The following is a 23095-nucleotide window of genomic DNA, read 5'->3' on the forward strand; positions in this document are numbered from 1 at the left end:
CAGAAAATAATTCCCTATTTTTCTTGCCCTGACCTCTAGGCTTTACTTTAGCTAACGTTTTTGAGTTTCAGCTCACTTAATGCGTTCCACTTTAAAAGCCATTCTTAAAGCCAGGAACTCCCTAAATTAAGAGATTTCTAATATGCACGACCCATGCATCCCAAAAACGTAAATTAAACCCTTCATTCTTTCTCTTCAGAATTTACCACCATGTATCATCACAGTCTTCGTCAAGATGTCTTTATAAAGGACGAGTACCATTATTTGAACGTTTCTAAAATTGGAACGTTTATAGTGTATGACAGCCTTGACTGCACCTTTGAATGCCTCGGCAATCCTTCCTGTTTGTCCTTCAACCTGGCAGCTTACAAAGGAGCAGATGGAAAGTTGCGGTGTGAGTTGTTATCCTCAGAAAAGTACAGCAGTCCTGAGGAATATAAAAGGAACGAGAGTTTTCATCAACTTTTCCATCAAGGTGGGGTAAAATCTTTGCATAGAGTTTATTAAAGTAAGACATTTTTTGATATCCCAGTCTATGCGACTTTTAATAACCTGTCACGAACACTAATCGACGTAAAAGTGACTACTGCACGATAACAAGTCGGGGTTATTCAGTCGAATGTCACTTTCTCCTTTTTTTTCTTACTTCTGCCATCAACACTTTTACGCAAAACAAAATTACCTTAATTATATGGCATTTGACATCAACCTTTTTTTAACTTATTTCAGACTCCATGTATGTCATCACCTTGTCAGAACGGAGGCACCTGTGTAGCGAACTATAAGTATCACTCGTTCGACTGCCGTTGCAAAGAAGGGTTCTATGGAGAATTTTGCGAAGAAGGTAATTGATATTCAGACCAGGGCCCCCGTTCAAGTTAGGACAACCAAACTTAGCGGCTTTTCCTAAAATTTATCTGGGAAAATTTTAAAGGCGTTGTGGCGTGTACGTCAACATTGATGTTACCATGGCAACCTAGTTTTGACAGCCATGTTTTTCAGAATTTGCTTTTTCTCTAAAAAATAGGTTTAATTCATTTCCTTTTTTTACTGATTGAATTATTACGTTATCTACTTCTTTTTTCAGATGCCAAGTCCTCATGCCAAGACGTTTATAATAAGCTCACAGAAAAGTGAGTGATCCTATGCATAGTAATTTAATTGATGAGGATAGATCACTTAAAGTCCGGGCGATCATTCGGAGTGCGTCAGTACTCAGTCAGGCCTCAAAAACGGAATACAATTGTGTTGCAGAGAAAGTCGATATCACTTAATTAATTGTACATGTTAGAATTCGTATCGTGGCTGATGGATTCTATTTCAGCCTTCGTTCTCCACTCTGGAAACTTAGGGTTATTAGAGACCTAAACTCGTAAAAACTGTTGAATTTTTAAAACAAATGATTGGTACTGTTCAGATAATAAAAACCATAATCTGTGAACACCACCATCTGCACTGAAGGCCCTCCAGCAAAAAAAGTTGTTGATGACATGCGGTGGAACCCCGCCGTTTCGCTTAATACGAACACCCGTATAAAACGAATGGTTCGTTTGTACCGACAAAAGTTCAGATATTTCAGTGCTCATAAGTAAACCTGGTTAATATGGAAAACGAACACTTTTCTGTGTCCCAAATCACAACTGTCATATGATAATTATCTGTAACTTTCCCGGAAGGTCCTCAATAAAGTTTTATAGGGGAAGCTTATCCCTGGGCCTAACTCCTTGCGTTTTACGCCCGTCATTTTTGCAGAAAAGGTACTCCTTTCGTACACCATTGCATTCGTCTCTAATGGTTAAAGGTTCAAGTGGCTTGTTGCAGGCATTTTATCCCCAGGGGGTACTCAACAAATTTTTACGGGGATAATCCCTGCCCCGGGGTCCATGTCCTTACCTTTCCACATATCATGTTTGACAGAAAAGGTACTCCTTTCGTATACCATTCCATTCCTTTTGGCGGTTGAGGGGTGGAGTGGCTTGTTACAAGCATTTTAAAATGAGTTCACCATACAAGGGTCAGTGGGAAGAAAGACTGCCTTATCAAAATCAAACTCGTCACGCTATTTTAATTGGAGTTTCTTTTTTTTAGTAACAAAATCGTATTAACCCACAGAAATCTGTAATTATTTGAAAAAGGTTCATTGTATGCAATTAGTACGTGATTGTGACAAGGAAATAGGCAGTGCGCAGCAAGGTAGCCAGTGGTCACCAGTGTCCATAAAGCGGGGTTGACGAGATGAGATTTTCTGACTTGGGAACACAGAAAAGTGTCCCTTTTCCGTATTAACCGTTGTCACTATTAAACGGGTTGGATAAAATACGTGTGCATCAATAAACATGCAAAACTACTGAATATCTGTGTAACATGTTCTGAGTAGTTGTCAAAACAACCAATCCAAGTCTTACAGTTAGCTCGCGGGTAAAATAGGGGTCCTTTGACGTCAGATGAGAAAAACATCATGCGCACCATTTTCGTGGTTTTTCAGGCGAACCTTTTTTTACAGTACATTCCATTTTTTTCTCTCCGACAGTTGGAAGCTTGAAAAATTAAAATGAGATTTCATTTTGTACAGGTTGAACGTGAGTCAGTTGGTCACTCTCCTCCTCGACTCCAAACTAGTTTCAGTTCTCTGTCACTTTGGAAATTTTGGATGCGGAGATGGAGGATGGACACCGGTCATGAAGATGGACGGCAACAAGGTAAGACATTTGTGTACCTTTTCCCTTAGTTTGGCGACAAGAGTGGAAAAAAATGTGTTATTAATAATTAAATACAGGTTTACCTCTGTCAGCGGTAATTTTAAATTATCCTTAGGCTAGCTTGCGGATACAGCCGTTTCTTCTTGCTCCTCGTCGCTAGGTACGTTCCGCCAGGAGGAACGTCTGCACCTCAGCGACAGAAATTCCATCCTAATGACGTCAAATTGCAAAATTTTCTGGGGCAGCATAACCCCAGCCTCCAAGTTTGAGGCGTCTTCGGCGCTCTAACTTTTCTTCTCGTTGGTACATGCTAAGTCCATGGATCTGAAAGATTTAAGTATTAAGAACACCTTTAAGCTTCTGCTGGAATATCTCGGTCAGTAGCAGAGGTCACCTGCCCTTTCTGTCAGACAATGTGGAGGTTTTCATCAAAACACGGAAGCCTGGTCTCTGTACTTGCAGATACGTGAGAGTTAAAGATGATTATATTCAATTCGGCATTTTTCAATCGCATCAATCACCAACTAATGATTGCGGAGTATGTTTACTTTTTATTCTATCGGTGAAAATTAACGCCATTTCGCCTGCTGTGGCTAATTTCACTAGTTTTATAAAACTGGGGAAACAAGGACGTTGTAGATATTCTTTTCATTGTAATTTATCTTCCATTGCAAATTTTTTTTTTTCTTTTCCGGGAAGGATGTAGTCCTTAGACGAAAAAAAAAACCTTTGAACTTTCCTTTTTAAAGGACAATTTTTCTATTTATTCCTCCTTTCTACCACAGCAAACGTTTCACTACCATGACGCCTTTTGGAGCAACAAAGAAACCTTCAACCTTGAGGGAGGGAAGACTGGGTTTGACGCACAGGAGACCAAACTTCCCTCCTACTGGAACACATCCTTCTCCAAGATCTGCCTTGGTATGAAGATCGGCCAGCAGATCAAGTTTATTGTTATCAACAAGCAAGCGAACTCCTTGTACTCTCTGATCGCTGATGGGAGGTACCGCAGAACCACACTGGGTCTTGACACGTGGAAGTCACTGATTGGTTCTGAGGCCTCCTTGCAGTCCTATGGTAACAAGGAAGGTTTCAATGCTGTTTGTAAAGATTCTGATTCTTCCAAAGCCAGGATCGGTATCGTTGGTGACAACTACCGCGATTGCAGAACCTGTGACTCTAGAATTGGGTTTGGTACTGGAGGATATCATGATAATAACAACACATGTGGAAACGAGGCTAGTGTGTTGCGGCCAGATAATGGCGAGAAGCATATCAAGGCAATGGGATATATTTTGGTGCAGTAAAAAGAACCTGATCTTCGGGGCTAATTTACTTTTGGCGCCAAACGAAAGTGTAGCTTAACGAAACTCTTCTTCTCTCTTCGTTTTTTGTGGATAAACAATAGACTACGTCTAGATTGAATTAAAGTTAACCATTATACATAAGGAAGTAAAAGACACACTGAGAAACTAAGACTAAAATAAAGTTATTAGCTACTGTAATCCAGTCTCGCTGTTGCTCTACCCGCTAACAAAACTGTCTTATTTTGAGATTAGAGGTGAGTTTTCAGTCATTACTTGTTTTCTTTTTCATTATTGTTGTTTTACTTAGATCAGCATTTAAGAGGACGAAGTTGGTGATGCGAGTATTAGCTTTCCTCCCTGGTCTGTTTGTCAAGCTCTTTTAAATGAGTGTCCTTGGAGAGCTTACAAAATCCAAAGTAATAATTATAATAAAAAAGATAAAATAAAAAAACGTCCTGTGCTGGTATTTAGAAACGCAGGTCAGTGTTAACGTGTAAATATCAGGTCGAGCCTATCACAGGCTCCTGTAAATATTTAATTTCAGGGGTCTGAAATGGACGCATTGGCATAAATTAGTCTCTAACTGGGTTGAAAAAGTTTTTAGACGGGGATCATCTTTCTTAAATTGTGATCCAGAGGGGATGCCGGGTGAGGAAAAAATTAGCCGGGACACTTTGCGGTTGCAAACGGTTGCTGCCCGCAGACAATCTTTGAAGACCGATGTTTGATGTGTAAAAGCCGTCATACACACGAGGGATTTTGCTCCCGGAGCATGCTTCAGGGGAGCAATTGCTGGGGAGGGGCACTCGCTGTTTTTGGTAAATTCTGAAGATGACTCTGAAGATGACTTCCACACAAATTGTCGAAACGTCAGTCATTGTCAACAATGGGACAACGATCAACCGGCGGACAATCATGCACAAATGACTCTTGGGTTCAAACTGAGGCTTGATTATCAGTCGCTGTTCGGGAAACGAGCCCGAGCTCCTCCACTGGAGCTTTATTTGGTCTTCATTATTCTTTACGGGATTCTCCTTTTTAATGTTTTCCTGTCAGTAATAATGTCTCAAAAAATATAAATATAATGGTTAAGTTAAAGCATTATGTCTCAAAAAGCATTACTTATCAGTTCAGTGTTACTCTAAAAACCCGCATATAAGAACCTGTTAATTTAAGAACCTACAGGCTGAAATTTGGCATTCAAATAGTCAAAAATACAAGAACCTGTCCAGCCTGGCAATTAAAGAAACTTTTGGTTCTTATACAAAAAAATCACTGGGGCTCCAATTTTGATGGTCAAAGAATTCTGGATTTTAATAGTGGGAAACTTCTGACAAACAGTTTAATATTGTGTATAATTATGTTTTCCTTGACTATGTACATCTTGTATTATCTTTTGCTTAGGTTTAAAGAAACAAATCAATTGAAATAATGACTAAGACTTGGCAGACGCCCCACTCCCTCCTCAAGAAATCCCCCGAGCAAATAATCGCCTACCTGATGTAAGGCAAATGTGCGGTTTTTTTAAACTATTGACATGGTTGATGAACGCTGTGTGGTCATCAGTGAAGTGCTTACTCAATTTTTGTCACGCATTACTGTTTCTTTGTATTTTTGCCCGCGAATACAGCATTCTATCTTCCCTCCTCACCGCATTGACAGGCAAATTGTACCTCAGCAACTGTGAATAAAACCGTTGAATTAAGAGCATTGTTTGTTGTCAATGATTCCTTTTCTTGAAATAGGAACTAAAAGGGAGTTTCTCTGATTCACCTACACAAATAACCACCCCACCCCTCCCTTACTAGGTAAGCTTTTAGTTGTTACGCCAGCTGGTACCTAAAAAGACAAACAACTCACCGGCAGATGACTTAAACCATGATGGGTAGGACTGATATTGCAAAAAAGGACATTTCTTGATTCAACTTACTTGAAAGAAAGTGCTCATGACCTAAAAAAAGAATTTTTTTCATTGAAACCACGTATAACTAGGAGAATCTGTGGAAAAAAAACTCGATTTGAACACAGCGCTATTTTCAGGTCTCAAAAAACTCACCAATATTTTTCTTTGAATCATTTTTAGAACGTTTGCTAACAAACTTCAGTTTGAAATTTGAACTAACCCGAACCATCCGTCCCATTGTTTTAGGTGGTGAGGCAATTAAAGTTGGGTTCTTGCCACGGACCGCCAGATTCCACAGCAGGTGATTCCTTTTACTAATGCGTTAATACTGAGTTTGCTAACAGTCAGATGGACATAACTACATTGTACACAATAACCACGTTTAAGAAAATCCCGATAAGAATCGAATTTGGTCTTGCGTTTCATTCAATTCTGAAGGGTTCAATCGCATCGAAGTCCCAAAAACTTTCTTTAGTTTTATTTAATAGACAGCTGATTCTCCTTATTTTGGGGGGTTCCCTTTTTATTGATGCAACAGACGTACTTAAATAAATATTTAAGACTGTATAAACTAGACATAACTTAACATGTGCTAATGATCGAAAAAACCCACGTAGTCTCTAAAACCTTATTGAACAGTCGTATTCTTCTTATTTGGCAAGTCGTCAAAAAGCTACTGTTTTTAAAGACTAATAATTAAAGCATAATATAAATTTTAACTTTTTTGGCCGAAAAACCCATTAAGCACTCCCAAGCATTGAAATAACATTTTCAAGAACCTTTAAGTAAAGCTAAAGGGGACCTATCATTTTTCGCTTTTCAAAACGAATACAGACGATTCCATGAAAATTCTTTTGGAAAAGATAAGCAATGGTTGTAATTAGATTTTTGGACACACAGAAAGCGATTTTGTGATGGCTGCTGATTGGCGCTTTTATTAAGACCGGAGAATAATGCATTTATGATGGACTAAACATGAAGTCTTTTCTGAAAATACAACCTTCCTTCTACCCCAAATCACCCTAACAAGTTTGTTAAGTTCTTATTAGTTTCATTCTTTTTATGTTGTATGTTCACAGTTAACTAAAGAGAAATACACCTGTAAGTTGACCCTCAAGGCAATTTAATTAATATTCCCGTGTAAGGAAGAAGTAAAGTTTGATATACAGCCATATTAAATTGCGGTGCAGAAAACTGTAAAGATATTTTCTAACGCCAAAAAGTCTTGGAGCTAAAAAAAAGATTATTTATTTTGGTAACGTCTCCTTTAAGGGGGCAATACCCATGCGATTTTTTTTGTCTTGTTTTTATAAGAATGTGTTATTTTTTTCCAGAGCCTTAATCGTAGTAACCAATACGTTGGCGTATAAAGTGCATTAGTTGAGGTTTCAAGACTTGTCATTAATTGGCCCTACCATACTGAAGCGAGGTACCATACAAAGAAAGTCATAAACACAAACATTTAATATTGCATAAAAAACTGAAGGTTTTTAGAACGGCTATCACTTTACAAGACACTACTTTTGGCAGTGTTTGTCAAGTTCATCCACCGATTTTACGAAGTTTGCCCCAGAGATTGTTAATAGTAGTAACCAATACGTTGGTGTATACAGTGCATTGCTTGAGGTTTCAAGACTTGCCATTAATTGGTCCTGCCAGAGTACTAAAGCGACATAACAGACAAAGAAATTCATAAATAACAAACATTTCATATTGTATAAAAAACTGATGGTTTTTTAGAACGGCTATCATTTTACAAAACACTGTTTTTGGCACTGTTTTTAGGACCGTTGAATTTCCTTATTTAGCAAGTTGTCATAGAAAGGTTCCCTTTCTATTGATGCAACATACTTAAATTAATTTAAGACTTTAAACTAAACCGATAACAGTGCTAATGATCGAGAAAACCCACGTAGTCTCTAAAGACTTATACAGAGAACAGTATATTCTTCTTACTTGGCAAGTCGTCAAAAAGGGTACTGTTTATAAAGACTAATAAAGCATTTAAATTTTAACTATATTGGTCGAAAAACCCATTAAGCACTCCCTAGCGTCGAAATAACATTTTCAAGAACTTTTTTCAAAGCTAAAGGGAACTTATCACTTTTTCGCTTTTCAAAAGGAATATAGAGGATTCGATGTAAATTCTTAAGTTGTAATTAGATTTTTGGACGCACAGAAAACGATTTTGCAATGGCTGCTGATTGGCGCTTTTATTCAGGTCGATGACGTCATTGATGGTAGAATAAGGCATTTATGAAAAGACTAAACATTGTCTTTTCTGAAAATATAACTTTCCCTCCACCCCAAATCATCATAAAACTAATTTGTTGAGCCCGTCTCAGTTTTATGCTTTTTTATGTTGTATGTCAACAGTTAACTAAAGGAAAATAAACTTGTCAGTTGACGCTCTAGACATTTTAATTAATATAAACTTATCTGAAAGAAGAAGTGGGTTGATATAAAGCCATATTAAATTGCAGTGCAGAAAACTGTAAAGATATTTTCTAACCCCAAAGTGGCTTGGAGCTAAAAAAAATCATCAGTTTTGGTAACGTCTCCTTTAAGGGGGCAATACCCAGGGGACGTTTTTTTGTCTTGTTTTTATAAGAATGTGTTATGTTTTCCAGAGCCTTAATCGTAGTAACCAGTACGTTGGCGTATGAAGTGCATTGGTTGAGGTTTCAAGACTTGTCATTAATTGGCCCTGCCAGATTGAAGCGACGTACCCGCACAAAGAAAGTCATGAATAAGAAATATTTAATATTGCATAAAAAACTGATGGTTTTTTAGAACGGCTATCACTTTACAAAACACTGCTTTTGGCAGTGTTTGTCAAGTTCATCCACTGATTTTACGAAGTTTGTCAACCGTGAACAGTTTCACCAATCTGAGATGTTCTCCTTATCCTTCTTCCAGCTCCTTCCGTTGTTTTCTGCGATACCCAATGCAGTCTTTGCTCAACTGGAAGGTTGGTTTTTCTTCGCTTTATTGACAGTCGAGTGAAATTTCATGGAAATAACCTTTTTACTTCGTATAAGTTAGAGGGAAATCTATGAAGAGGACAGTTCAGGGAAGATGGAGGCAAACAAGCTTTCCTCATTATAACGATATGCATGTAAAGCAACACCCGCGGATAGTATTTTGTCACTAACTAACATGGCTCTTTTTCTGTTTCGCTTGGTTAATTACTTTAAAAATTGCTGAAAATTGCGGCCGGCATGTTAGAGAAATGTATGACAGTCCCTAAAATTTTACTGGGGAGGGAGCTTAAACAACTAGGACAAAAACGAATACTAGTTTTGCGTTGTTTTAAACTCTACCACGTTTAATTAAAGTTGAGTTTTTATCGCGATACTTTATTTCAGTTTCGGTCAATTTGTTAAACGCTGATGAACCCTGTAAATTTTCCTGGAGTTTAATTCTTAAGGACCAAGAGCCATAATGTATGGTCGGCCATTTGTTTCAAAATTATGACACGATATACGTGCGGTTTTTTCCCACGTATACTTGCAATCAGTCCTGCTACACGATATACGTGCGTTTTTTTGTCACGTATACTTGCGTTTTATTCCCAAGGATATGACCATTTTCTTACAAACGCGCATATATATGCGAACAAAAAAACCCATATATATGTGTTACAAACAAGCATGTGGTATATGCAGTCGAAGAAAGTCGTCGTATAAGAGGCACCAAATTATACCGTCAGCTAAAAACCCCTTCAAGTACGATGGAGCTGAAAAGTAACTTCAGTTTGAATCAAGCATGGCCGCAATGGCCGCGTTAATTTCGAGCAAGATTTGGTTCTTATACATTGCCCTCACAGTAGTGGTGGTTGTTAGCTCCCCGACAACGGATTTGTTGGAATCCGTGGATTGTCTCTTGAGAGACTGTACGCTATTTCACAAATGCTGACCGAAACAACGATCGATTCAGTTCTAAGAAATTAGCGTCCGACAGGCAAAACACGACTCATAAGGTCTTGATGTAATGTGAAACATGACCTTGAGACCTTTCTTCTTTTCTCTCTCGCGCGCGAATTATCACCTTTTCGCCTCCATGAACACGTTCTAAGCCTCCTAGTCTCGAAGCTTTTTATTATTTCCCTGGTATTCTCACTGACTTTAATAGCCTTCCACCTGCCTCTCTTTCCTTAGTGCTCCTCCACTTCAATTGTGATTTTCATGGTTAACTAACTCGTTCTCGTTCAACTTGCATAAAATGTCCCTCAGGTATCAATTTGCTAATAGTTCTCAAGCCCCGATTATTTGGAAGGATAGTTTATTTATAACTTCACTTTGGCGTTTTTTTGCGGCCAATGGCAAATCAGTATTTTTGATTATAGCAGCTAGTTTCGCTCTCTGCACCATAGTAGCAACCGACGAGGAACTGCATTCTTGCAGAATTCATAACATTCGCATAGACAGAACAGTAAATTCCTACGAAAGAAAAAAAAGACATCGCGCTTTTGTTTAAAGACTCACTTCTGATCTAAAAAAAAAAAAATTAAATCGGACTGCATCAGGCTATCAGCGCTGAGAATGATCTTGACTCACGCAAAGCGTAATTCTCCATACTTGGCCGGTAGCTTTAGTTTAAGCTACCGTGTACAACTCAAATCTGAAGATCTCAGTCACTCTCCGTAAAAACTCAAAATCCTTGAAACAACACTTATGAGTTGGGCCCAGCGTCATACTGACATTGCATTCCCGGACAAAGAAACTTACATGCATGCTTTGTGATGTAGTTATTCCGCAGATCCAGGATTTTCGGAGAAAACCATAGAAACTAAAATCTTTATTTAGCCGTTATACTAAATTAAAGCTTTAGGCTTAAACAGAGGTCAAAGAAAATTAAAACACTTTACAACTGCATGTCAACTCCTAGCAGGAACACCTAAAGAATCATAAACCACAGGAGATGATTACTCAGTATGCATGTCGATTATCTGTAGTGCTAGTAACTTTAACTTTATTATTCCATCGTTCATATAGTACAAAACTCAGTAAAGCCAAAGCCGGGGGCTTAGATGACCTGTGGTCAAAATGACAGAAATTATTTTATGTAGAAATGATGCCACTGAAGGCTAAATTTCAAAACTAAAACAAGATACAAAACTTAAATTAAGTAATGCAAGCAGTCCTATAGCAGAGGTAAAACTAGAAGTACTAGTGACAAATAAACTGACAATAAACTATGATAATCCTGCGCTAATTCAATCCAGGCTTAAAAGTTTTAGTTCCTATTTAAAGTCAGTGGTGGTAAGGCTGTTACGGACAGTGAAGGGTATATCAGTGGGATATCCTTGGCCAAGCAGGTGGAAGGCTATTAAAGTCAGTGAGAATACCAGGGAAATAATAAAAAGCTTCGAGACTAGGATGCTTAAAACGTGTTCGTGGAGGCGAAAGGTGATAATTCGCGCGAGAGAAGGAAAAGAAGAAAGGTCTCAAGGTCATGTTTCACATTATCAAGAGCTTATGAGTCGTGTTTTGCCCGTCAGATGCTAATTTCTAACTGAATCGATCGTTGTTTCGGTCAGCATTTGTGAAATAGCGTACACATTCTCTCAAGAGACAATCCGCGAATTCCACTTTCCGTTGTCGGGGAGCCAACAACCACCACTACTGTGAGGGCAATGAAAAAGAACCAAATCTTGCTCGAAATTAACGCGGCCATTGCGGCCATGCTTGATTCAAACTGAAGTTACTTTTCAGCTCCATCGAACATGAAGCGGTTTTTTGCTGACGGTATAATTTGGTGCCTCTTATACGACGACTTTCTTCGACTGCATATACCACATGCTTGTTTGTAACACATATATATGGGTTTTTTGTTCGCATATTTATGAGCGTTTGTAAGAAAATGGTCATATACTTGGGAATAAAACGCAAGTATACGTGACAAAAAAACGCACGTATATCGTGTAGCAGGAATGATTGCATGTATACGTGGGAAAAAACCGCACGTACATCGTGTCATAATTTTGAAACAAATGGCCGACCATAATAATGGTCCCAGTTTTATGGCATGACATTAGAAGTCAAAAAAATAACAGCAGTTGACCGCCAGGAAAATCTCTAATTTCATGAAGATGATAATTCCCATTTTCCTTCTCCTGACTTCAAGGCTTTAATTTCAGCTAAGGTTTTTGAATTTCAGTTCACATAACGCGTTCAATTTTTAAAGCCATTCCAGTTAAAGTCAGGAACTCCCTAAATCAAGAGATATCTTATATAACGGCTTGGAAACTAAAATTTCGAGGACGTTTTTGGACTTTTTACATTTAGGGCATGAATTTTTCGTCATTTCAGGCCATGGAACCTAAAAATGAGCCTAGCTAGCTGTAAAAAGGGGCAATACGGAGGCAATACGTCCTAGCCGGCATGATCACATGCTGTTTACGGAAGATTCCCTCATCCATGTCAGGAAATTCTGTATTTTAAAGCCTCCCCTTGGGCATGACTCAGCAATTGAGGACATTTCTGCTACGTTTTCAATGTTGGTTAGCATGCAAGGATTTTTCCCATGCCTATCGTCAATGATTTGCTCACTGGTAATAGAGGGGGTGGCCCCAGAGTGGTTTTGCATTGAAATTGGCATGCAACAGAATTTCGCATGCCCTGTAAGCATAATTTGAGGTTCTGTGACCTTCTCACCCAGGCCGCGGGAAGCCTAGGTTCTAGTAATAGGTAATTCATACCCAGCAAAATCCCCGGCATGCCGGGCATGCCAAATTTTCTGATATGCCCGGCATGCTAAATTCTCTGGAATGCCGGGCGTGCCATGCATAATCTGGGTCATGCCGGGCATGCCAAAATCGCTCTCTGGTATGTTTCAACGCACAGGTTATAATTCCTTGAATCTACAGATATTTTAAGCCTGGCAAAAAAAAAATAAAAATAAACAGATCACAGTGCTTATCTTTTGATGTACGGTTACACGATGACGTCATTGCTATTCCTTTCATTTTCATAGATTTGGTTGTCCCAGCGAAGTTTAATTAACAAAAGCTCTAATTTTCACAAGAAAGTAAAACCCTGAGGGATTCTGCCGAAGTAATAAAACAGCGTCATCGTGGACATGACCGGTTGGGGGATTGTAAAAACTCCTCACCCCTTTTAATGAGTCTTTAATAGGATTCCCATTTCACATTGCGAATAAAATGGAATTGACTGAAATCAGTAAAAAGAGAGACAGAGACTATTTTCATTGTATAATAAAATGCATCTATGTTCCATGAAAGCTTTTAAAAATACAAGGTTATAGAATATCTTTCAAAGTTCATTACAAACTGAGCTAAGCCCCCAAATCACTGTTCATTATTCAGCAAATTATGACGTTTGACAATGCAATGTGCTTGAATATAACGTTGCAATTACAAATCTCTCGAACGCAATTTTCCCTACGTTAGAGTAGAAAAGCTCTTTTTATCTTGTTTCACATTTTGATAAGGAGTCTGAGTTCCTCTTTCTTGTTTTGTAGGCTTGCCAGGGATTAATGTTTTTTTGTCATTACCAGTGTCTGTGTTCTTCGTTTTTAACTCAAAGTAAGTCAGTAATAACTGACGGTATCAAAGGATTGCTCTCTAGAAAAGTAATTATCTCCTCGTCATGTCTGGAAGTTACCTGTAACAAAAAAGAAATGGAATCTTAACACATGCAAGGGAAATATGAAAAAAAGAAATAGAACATGTAGAGCTCAGCTTCTCTTAACATATTTTCATACTGGCTTGTTGAGTCTGTTAAAGGTCGCAACTAATTGTCTGAGGGTAATTTCACAAGAGTGTGCAATTGAGATAAATACATGGTAAATAAAGTGAAAGAAACGTGGTTTCACATTAGCCAATTTACATTGCGCTGTTCGATGATGTTTACACGCTTTTCTACTGCGAAATAAACCTTCGCATTTGGATTTGCAAGTTAAGATTATACCGAGTTTGACTGACACTTAATTGAACAACAGTTTCATTTTTAAGCAGGCAATTGGGGTGTAGACCCATATAAAGCCGGAATATGAAAGGAAACTCAGCGAAAACTTTTTCGCATCTTTTTGTGGCCATATTCTTTCACGGCCCGTCCACTGATTAGGGGTTGCGAAGAAAAAATAAATTAGGACCAAAGGTTAAAGCCTGTCCGGTTACTTCATTTCGTATGTTACCTAGAGTTCTAATAAATAGGTCATAAAATAGGATTTAACGAGAGCGAATTTGTTTCTCAATCGGTGTATAAAAAAGTGAGGCTATCAAATGAGAAGTTTATAGAGTATCAAAATTATTAAATTAAAAGCTCATTAGGAAAATTCCTATACGAAAACAATGCTAGTGACATTAAATTGATCAGATAAAATTCTCAGAAAATATGTCCAATAAAAGCCTCATTATTTGCTTTTGTTTTTGCGTAAAGGTAAATTTTTCGGCCCACAAAGCAAAGTTGAAAAAGCGACTAAATCTTAGTTTTTTACATATGAACATGTTTATTAGCTTAGTTTTCGTCCGTTTTAAAAGATTTATAACCCAATCATAATTTTCGGGTTAAAATATTACAAAATCATTTCAAAAACCATGTTCATTTAAAGTAGAGCCGGCAAACCTGAACATTTTGTAATTCAAAAGTCGGACCCAGCCAGGTTGTTTAAGCTTAGAATTATTTGCATTTTAGCGTCCTATAAATTTACCGGAATCGCCTCTCAGAGGCTTACTGTAACAAAGCATTTTGTACTACACTCGTAGACAAGCAATGTAAGCCTTAAGTCTTTGCTTGGATGAGATGTCCAAAAGAAAAATTAGCTTTGTGGACCTAAACGTACATTCACAGACTGCTATATTGAGTTGTTTACAACTTTGCATTGACACGCGCAGCATGTTCATTTTTTTAAAGCGAAATCCAAATCTGATTTTGGCATTTGATTTACGGATATTTTATTTTGTCTCCAAAAGTGATTGTAATATCCGTTTGATTGTCTTTCAAACAACAGTCAAACTATGCAGCAAAAATAAGTAACTTTACCAGTACAGTGGAAAAATATGACCGTAGGCGCCAAAAATAATTATACTCGAGCTATAAAATTAGAACTGACTTTTTTTAGCTTTGGTTTCTTATTTTTGAAGTTTTCTCTAGTCTTCTTAGCAGCAGAAGAAGATTACAAGACATACAAACAGAAACAATCCGAAGTGAACAAGTTGACAACCACTTATGCCGGAGTTCTTAGGCATGCTCAACAGCAACGATAAACTGAATGCCAAAAGGATAATTCACGGGACTTGTTCGATATTCAGGCTTTTTTCTTTACCAAATTAATACTAAATTTGTACTAACAGTCTCTCGCAGAATCCATTTCTTGTCCAGCATTCACCAACATCTCAACCATGCACCGCAGAAAAAAAAGACAAACAAGTGCGAAGAGACATGACGACATCATGACGCCACAACTGCCACGCTACAACAAACTAGATTCCTCGTCATCCGCGAAAACACTTCTGCGGAAATTCGGCCGATTTCGTGCGTGCTCGGGGTATCTTCGGATGACGCAGATGACGTTGCTCAAAGGACTATCGTCAGCAAGGAGTAAAACAGTTTGCGAGATTCGCATAGCCGACAAGGAGCGCACTGAAAAACTAAGCAAAATCTCTCTGAGAAGGCAGTCCAAATTCACCAAATCAGAACGTCTTTGCAGTATTAACGTCGTACTCTCGTACTGACTTGAACGACCTGGTAAGCTTCATTTTCACCAGTCTTTTAATGCTGTTGACCGGGAAACATTCCGACACGATAAAACTTAAGCATGGATAAGTTTATACTGAGAAGATTTGTTATCTTATTGTTTAAGACGCTTTTCCGCGATCAAATTTAAATGTGGACCCAGAAATGTCAGTATCGGTTTGAAATAAAAGGATTAATCTTTGATTGCAAGTTAAGTATTCTATTTTATGTATGAATAATGTTGTTTTGTTGTGCTTTTTATTTATAAATCCAGGGTTCTGTCTTCAGTTTTGCCAGTCGATCCCGTGACACACATTGTGACAAACATGACTTTTTTTGTTATAATCTGCATTTATTGCCAGGCATGAAACCTGTAACTTCAAGCTCCCTAAGATATATTTGGCGATTATATGTGATTCTCAGGATATGATGCTGAAGCGAACATCAAAATCAGTCTCGCTGGGCATGCCAATTTCTTGCCTGGCATGCCGGGCATGCCAAACCAACTGGCTTCACCATCGGCATGCCCGGCATGCCAAACCAGAGGAGCAAAAACTGGGAATGAATTATTAACCCGGCGAGAGATCTGGGACCTAAGTTTAGCTGGGTCAATTTTGGGCTGCGAGGGCATGAACCCATTTTTTCCATGCCTATGAGATGTTATTTCTAAGTACCAATGTTCCCTTGAATTTTGTCAGGCCTAAATATATAAAATTTTCCCTCTCTCATTAATCCTCAGGCTGGATGCGATTTTTACGCTCGGTAGGCATGTTCAACTGAAAATCATGCCCATACCCTTATTCAAAACAAAATGCTATCAAATTTTAGTTTCCAAGCCGTTATATGCACGACCCATGCATTCTAAAAAGGTAAATTTCAAAACCATTCTTTCTTTGATTAATGATTATTCAGAATTCACAACCATGTATCATCACAGCCTTCGTCAAGATATTTTTATAAAGGAAGAGTACCATTATTCAAACGTTCCGAAAGTTGGAACATTCACAGTGTATGACAGCCTTGACTGCACCTTTGAATGCCTCAGCAATCCTTCCTGTTTGTCCTTCAACCTGGCAGCTTGCAAAGGAGCAGATGGAAAGTTGCGGTGTGAGTTGTTATCCTCAGAAAAGTACAGCATTCCTGAGGAATATAAAAGGAACGAGAGTTTTCATCACTTTTCCATCAAGGTGGGATAAAATCTTTGCATAGAGTTTATTACAGTAAGATATTTTTTGATATCCCAGTCTATGCGATTTTTAATAACCTGTCACGAATACGAATCGACGTAAAAGTGACTACTGCACGATAACAAGTCGGGGTTATTCAGTCGAATGTCACTTTCTCCTTTTTTTGTGCAATCAACACTTTTACGCAAAACAAAATTACCTTAATTATATGGCATTTGACATCGACCTTTTGTTAAATTATTTTAGACTCCATGTATGTCATCACCTTGTCAGAACGGAGGCACCTGTGTAGCGAACTACAAGTATCACACGTTTGACTGCCGTTGCTTAGACGGGTTTTATGGAGAATTTTGCGAAGGTAATTGATATTCAGACCCGGGCCCCCGTTCAAGTTAGGACAACCAAACTTAGCGGCTCTCCTAAAATTTATCTGGGAACATTTTAAAGGCGCAGTGACGTGTACGTCAACATTGATGTTACCATAGCAACCGAGTTTTGACAGCCACGTTTAGCAAAATCTGCTTTTTCTCTAAAAAAATAGGGTTTTGATTTCTTTTATTACTGATTGAATTATTACGTTATCTACTTCTTTTTTTTCAGTTGCCAAGTCATGCCAAGACGTTTATAATCAGCTCACGGAAGAGTGAGTAAACCTATACATAGTAATTTAATTGATGAGGATAGGTCAGTTAAAGTCCGGGGGATCATTCGGGGTGCGTCAGTACTTTGTTTATGAGCCACAAAAACAGTCAAAAAATCACTCGTCAAGCCTCAAAAATAGAAATACAATTTGTGTCGCAGAGAATGTCGATATCACTTAATTGTTAGAATTTGTATCGTGGCTGATGGACTCTATTTCATTACTAGTCTTTGTTCTCCATTCTGGAAACTTATGGTTACAAGAAACCTAAATCGTAAAAACTGTTGAATTTTTAAAAAATGATTGGTACTGTTCAGATAGTAAAACCATAATCTGTGAACACCACCATCCTGCCCTGGAGGCCCTCCAGCAAAAAAAAGTTCTTGATGAAATGCAGTGGCGGGGGCGGATCTAGGGGGAGGGTGCAGGGGGTGGCACCCCCCCTGAGATGACCTGCGGTTTTCTAATACAACTGGTATTCTGCAAAAAAAAAAAACACTATGTGTTTTATTGGTGTTGAAGTAGAGCAAGAGACGAGTGCACCCCCTCCTAAAAAAAATCCTGGATCCGCCCCTGAGTGGAACCCCTCCGTTTCGCTTGACGAACATCTGTATAAAATAAATGGTTCCTTTGTACCGACAAAAAGTTCAGATATTTCAGTGCTCATAAGTAAACCTGGTTAATATGGAAAACGAACATTTTTCTGTGTCCCAAATCACAAACTGTCATATATTAATTATCCGTAACCTTCCCGGGAGGTCCTCAATAAAGTTTTATACAGGGAAGCTCAGCTAATAATTTGCAGAAAAGGTACTCCTTTCGTATACCATTTCATTCATCTCTAATGGTTGAGGGTTCGAGTTGCTTGTTGGAGGCATTTTATCCCCAGGGGGTACTCAACAAATTTTTACGGGGAAGCCCTGCCCCGAGGTCCATGTCCTTACCTTTCCACATACCATGTTTGACAGAAAAGGTACTCCTTTCGTATACCATTCCATCCCTTTTGGCGGTTGAGGGGTGGAGTGGCTTGTTACAGGCATTTTAAAATGAGTTCACCATACAAGGGTCAATGGGAAGAAAGACTGCCTTATCAAAATCAAACTTGCGCGCCATTTTGCAGTTTCTTTTTTTTTTAGTAACAAAATCGTATTAACCTACAGTGATCTGGAATTATTTGAACAGGGTTCATTGTATGCAATTAGTACGTGATTGTGACAAGGAAATAGGCAGTGCGCAGCAAGGTAGCCAGTGGTCACCAGTGTCCATAAAGCGGGGTTGACGAGATGAGATTTTCTGACTTGGGAACACAGAAAAGTGTCCCTTTTCCGTATTAACCGTTGTCACTATTAAACGGGTTGGATAAAATACGTGTGCATCAATAAACATGCAAAACTACTGAATATCTGTGTAACATGTTCTGAGTAGTTGTCAAAACAACCAATCCAAGTCTTACAGGTAGCTCGCGGGTAAAATAGGGGTCCTTTGACGTCAGATGAGAAAAACATCATGCGCACCATTTTCGTGGTTTTTCAGGCGAACCTTTTTTTACAGTACATTCCATTTTTTTCTCTCCGACAGTTGGAAGCTTGAAAAATTAAAATGAGATTTCATTTTGTACAGGTTGAACGTGAGTCAGTTGGTCACTCTCCTCCTCGACTCCAAACTAGTTTCAGTTCTCTGTCACTTTGGAAATTTTGGATGCGGAGATGGAGGATGGACACCGGTCATGAAGATGGACGGCAACAAGGTAAGACATTTGTGTACCTTTTCCCTTAGTTTGGCGACAAGAGTGGAAAAAAATGTGTTATTAATAATTAAATACAGGTTTACCTCTGTCAGCGGTAATTTTAAATTATCCTTAGGCTAGCTTGCGGATACAGCCGTTTCTTCTTGCTCCTCGTCGCTAGGTACGTTCCGCCAGGAGGAACGTCTGCACCTCAGCGACAGAAATTCCATCCTAATGACGTCAAATTGCAAAATTTTCTGGGGCAGCATAACCCCAGCCTCCAAGTTTGAGGCGTCTTCGGCGCTCTAACTTTTCTTCTCGTTGGTACATGCTAAGTCCATGGATCTGAAATATTTAAGTATTAAGAACACCTTTAAGCTTCTGCTGGAATATCTCGGTCAGTAGCAGAGGTCACCTGCCCTTTCTGTCAGACAATGTGGAGGTTTTCATCAAAACACGGAAGCCTGGTCTATGTACTTGCAGATACGTGAGAGTTAAAGATGATTATATTCAATTCGGCATTTTTCAATCGCATCAATCACCAACTAATGATTGCGGAGTATGTTTACTTTTTATTCTATCGGTGAAAATTAACGCCATTTCGCCTGCTGTGGCTAATTTCACTAGTTTTATTAAACTGGGGAAACAAGGACTTTGTAGATATTCTTTTCATTGTAATTTATCTTCCATTGCAAATTTTTTTTTTTTCTTTTACGGGAAGGATGTAGTCCTTAGAAGAAAAAAAAAACCTTTGAACTTTCCTTTTTAAAGGACAATTTTTCTATTTATTCCTCCTTTCTACCACAGCAAACGTTTCACTACCATGACGCCTTTTGGAGCAACAAAGAAACCTTCAACCTTGAGGGAGGGAAGACTGGGTTTGACGCACAGGAGACCAAACTTCCCTCCTACTGGAACACATCCTTCTCCAAGATCTGCCTTGGTATGAAGATCGGCCAGCAGATCAAGTTTATTGTTATCAACAAGCAAGCGAACTCCTTGTACTCTCTGATCGCTGATGGGAGGTACCGCAGAACCACACTGGGTCTTGACACGTGGAAGTCACTGATTGGTTCTGAGGCCTCCTTGCAGTCCTATGGTAACAAGGAAGGTTTCAATGCTGTTTGTAAAGATTCTGATTCTTCCAAAGCCAGGATCGGTATCGTTGGTGACAACTACCGCGATTGCAGAACCTGTGACTCTAGAATTGGGTTTGGTACTGGAGGATATCATGATAATAACAACACATGTGGAAACGAGGCTAGTGTGTTGCGGCCAGATAATGGCGAGAAGCATATCAAGGCAATGGGATATATTTTGGTGCAGTAAAAAGAACCTGATCTTCGGGGCTAATTTACTTTTGGCGCCAAACGAAAGTGTAGCTTAACGAAACTCTTCTTCTCTCTTCGTTTTTTGTGGATAAACAATAGACTACGTCTAGATTGAATTAAAGTTAACCATTATACATAAGGAAGTAAAAGACACACTGAGAAACTAAGACTAAAATAAAGTTATTAGCTACTGTAATCCAGTCTCGCTGTTGCTCTACCCGCTAACAAAACTGTCTTATTTTGAGATTAGAGGTGAGTTTTCAGTCATTACTTGTTTTCTTTTTCATTATTGTTGTTTTACTTAGATCAGCATTTAAGAGGACGAAGTTGGTGATGCGAGTATTAGCTTTCCTCCCTGGTCTGTTTGTCAAGCTCTTTTAAATGAGTGTCCTTGGAGAGCTTACAAAATCCAAAGTAATAATTATAATAAAAAAGATAAAACAAAAAAACGTCCTGTGCTGGTATTTAGAAACGCAGGTCAGTGTTAACGTGTAAATATCAGGTCGAGCCTATCACAGGCTCCTGTAAATATTTAATTTCAGGGGTCTGAAATGGACGCATTGGCATAAATTAGTCTCTAACTGGGTTGAAAAAGTTTTTAGACGGGGATCATCTTTCTTAAATTGTGATCCAGAGGGGATGCCGGGTGAGGAAAAAATTAGCCGGGACACTTTGCGGTTGCAAACGGTTGCTGCCCGCAGACAATCTTTGAAGACCGATGTTTGATGTGTAAAAGCCGTCATACACACGAGGGATTTTGCTCCCGGAGCATGCTTCAGGGGAGCAATTGCTGGGGAGGGGCACTCGCTGTTTTTGGTAAATTCTGAAGATGACTCTGAAGATGACTTCCACACAAATTGTCGAAACGTCAGTCATTGTCAACAATGGGACAACGATCAACCGGCGGACAATCATGCTCAAATGACTCTTGGGTTCAAACTGAGGCTTGATTGTCAGTCGCTGTTCGGGAAACGAGCCCGAGCTCCTCCACTGGAGCTTTATTTGGTCTTCATTATTTTTTACGGGATTCTCCTTTTTAATGTTTTCCTGTCAGTAATAATGTCTCAAAAAATATAAATATAATGGTTAAGTTAAAGCATTGTGTCTCAAAAAGCATTACTTATCAGTTCAGTATTACTCTAAAAACCCGCATATAAGAACCTGTTAATTTAAGAACCTACAGGCTGAAATTTGGCATTCAAATAGTCAAAAATACAAGAACCTGTCCAGCCTGGCAATTAAAGAAACTTTTGGTTCTTATACAAAAAAATCACTGGGGCTCCAATTTTGATGGTCAAAGAATTCTGGATTTTAATAGTGGGAAACTTCTGACAAACAGTTTAATATTGTGTATAATTATGTTTTCCTTGACTATGTACATCTTGTATTATCTTTTGCTTAGGTTTAAAGAAACAAATCAATTGAAATAATGACTAAGACTTGGCAGACGCCCCACTCCCTCCTCAAGAAATCCCCCGAGCAAATAATCGCCTACCTGATGTAAGGCAAATGTGCGGTTTTTTTTAACTATTGATATGGTTGATGAACGCTGTGTGGTCATCAGTGAAGTGCTTACTCAATTTTTGTCACGCATTACTGTTTCTTTGTATTTTTGCCCGCGAATACAGCATTCTATCTTCCCTCCTCACCGCATTGACAGGCAAATTGTACCTCAGCAACTGTGAATAAAACCGTTGAATTAAGAGCATTGTTTGTTGTCAATGATTCCTTTTCTTGAAATAGGAACTAAAAGGGAGTTTCTCTGATTCACCTACACAAATAACCACCCCACCCCTCCCTTACTAGGTAAGCTTTTAGTTGTTACGCCAGCTGGTACCTAAAAAGACAAACAACTCACCGGCAGATGACTTAAACCATGATGGGTAGGACTGATATTGCAAAAAAGGACATTTCTTGATTCAACTTACTTGAAAGAAAGTGCTCATGACCTAAAAAAAGAATTTTTTTCATTGAAACCACGTATAACTAGGAGAATCTGTGGAAAAAAAACTCGATTTGAACACAGCGCTATTTTCAGGTCTCAAAAAACTCACCAATATTTTTCTTTGAATCATTTTTAGAACGTTTGCTAACAAACTTCAGTTTGAAATTTGAACTAACCCGAACCATCCGTCCCATTGTTTTAGGTGGTGAGGCAATTAAAGTTGGGTTCTTGCCACGGACCGCCAGATTCCACAGCAGGTGATTCCTTTTACTAATGCGTTAATACTGAGTTTGCTAACAGTCAGATGGACATAACTACATTGTACACAATAACCACGTTTAAGAAAATCCCGATAAGAATCGAATTTGGTCTTGCGTTTCATTCAATTCTGAAGGGTTCAATCGCATCGAAGTCCCAAAAACTTTCTTTAGTTTTATTTAATAGACAGCTGATTCTCCTTATTTTGGGGGGTTCCCTTTTTATTGATGCAACAGACGTACTTAAATAAATATTTAAGACTGTATAAACTAGACATAACTTAACAGTGCTAATGATCGAAAAAACCCACGTAGTCTCTAAAACCTTATTGAACAGTCGTATTCTTCTTATTTGGCAAGTCGTCAAAAAGCTACTGTTTTTAAAGACTAATAATTAAA

The 23095-nt window shown here is 38.6% G+C and overlaps 1 protein-coding gene and 1 pseudogene across 1 annotated transcript; both read left to right on the plus strand.

The window, feature by feature from the left end:
- Positions 1 to 210: 210 nt before the first annotated feature.
- On the plus strand, positions 211 to 4006 carry LOC140944759 (uncharacterized; annotated as a pseudogene).
- Positions 4007 to 16533: 12527 nt separating this feature from the next.
- Positions 16534 to 20492, plus strand: LOC140944760 (uncharacterized). Its single transcript, XM_073393870.1, has 5 exons — positions 16534 to 16797; positions 17044 to 17155; positions 17398 to 17440; positions 19058 to 19184; positions 19971 to 20492. The coding sequence occupies exons 1-5, from the start codon at positions 16534 to 16536 to the stop codon at positions 20490 to 20492; spliced, it is 1068 nt and encodes a 355-aa protein (XP_073249971.1).
- The last annotated feature ends 2603 nt before the right edge of the window (positions 20493 to 23095 follow it).

The sequence above is a fragment of the Porites lutea genome, chromosome 7 (assembly GCF_958299795.1).
Source record: "Porites lutea chromosome 7, jaPorLute2.1, whole genome shotgun sequence".
Taxonomy (NCBI): domain Eukaryota; kingdom Metazoa; phylum Cnidaria; class Anthozoa; order Scleractinia; family Poritidae; genus Porites; species Porites lutea.

Coding starts and splice junctions, on each gene's coding strand:
- LOC140944760 (XM_073393870.1), top strand. CDS start 16,534: ATGTATCATCACAGCCTTCGTCAAGATATTTTTATAAAGGAAGAGTAC. Junction 17,156..17,397: donor TTATGGAGAATTTTGCGAAG/GTAATTGATATT, acceptor CTTTTTTTTCAG/TTGCCAAGTCATGCCAAGAC. Junction 17,441..19,057: donor TATAATCAGCTCACGGAAGA/GTGAGTAAACCT, acceptor CATTTTGTACAG/GTTGAACGTGAGTCAGTTGG.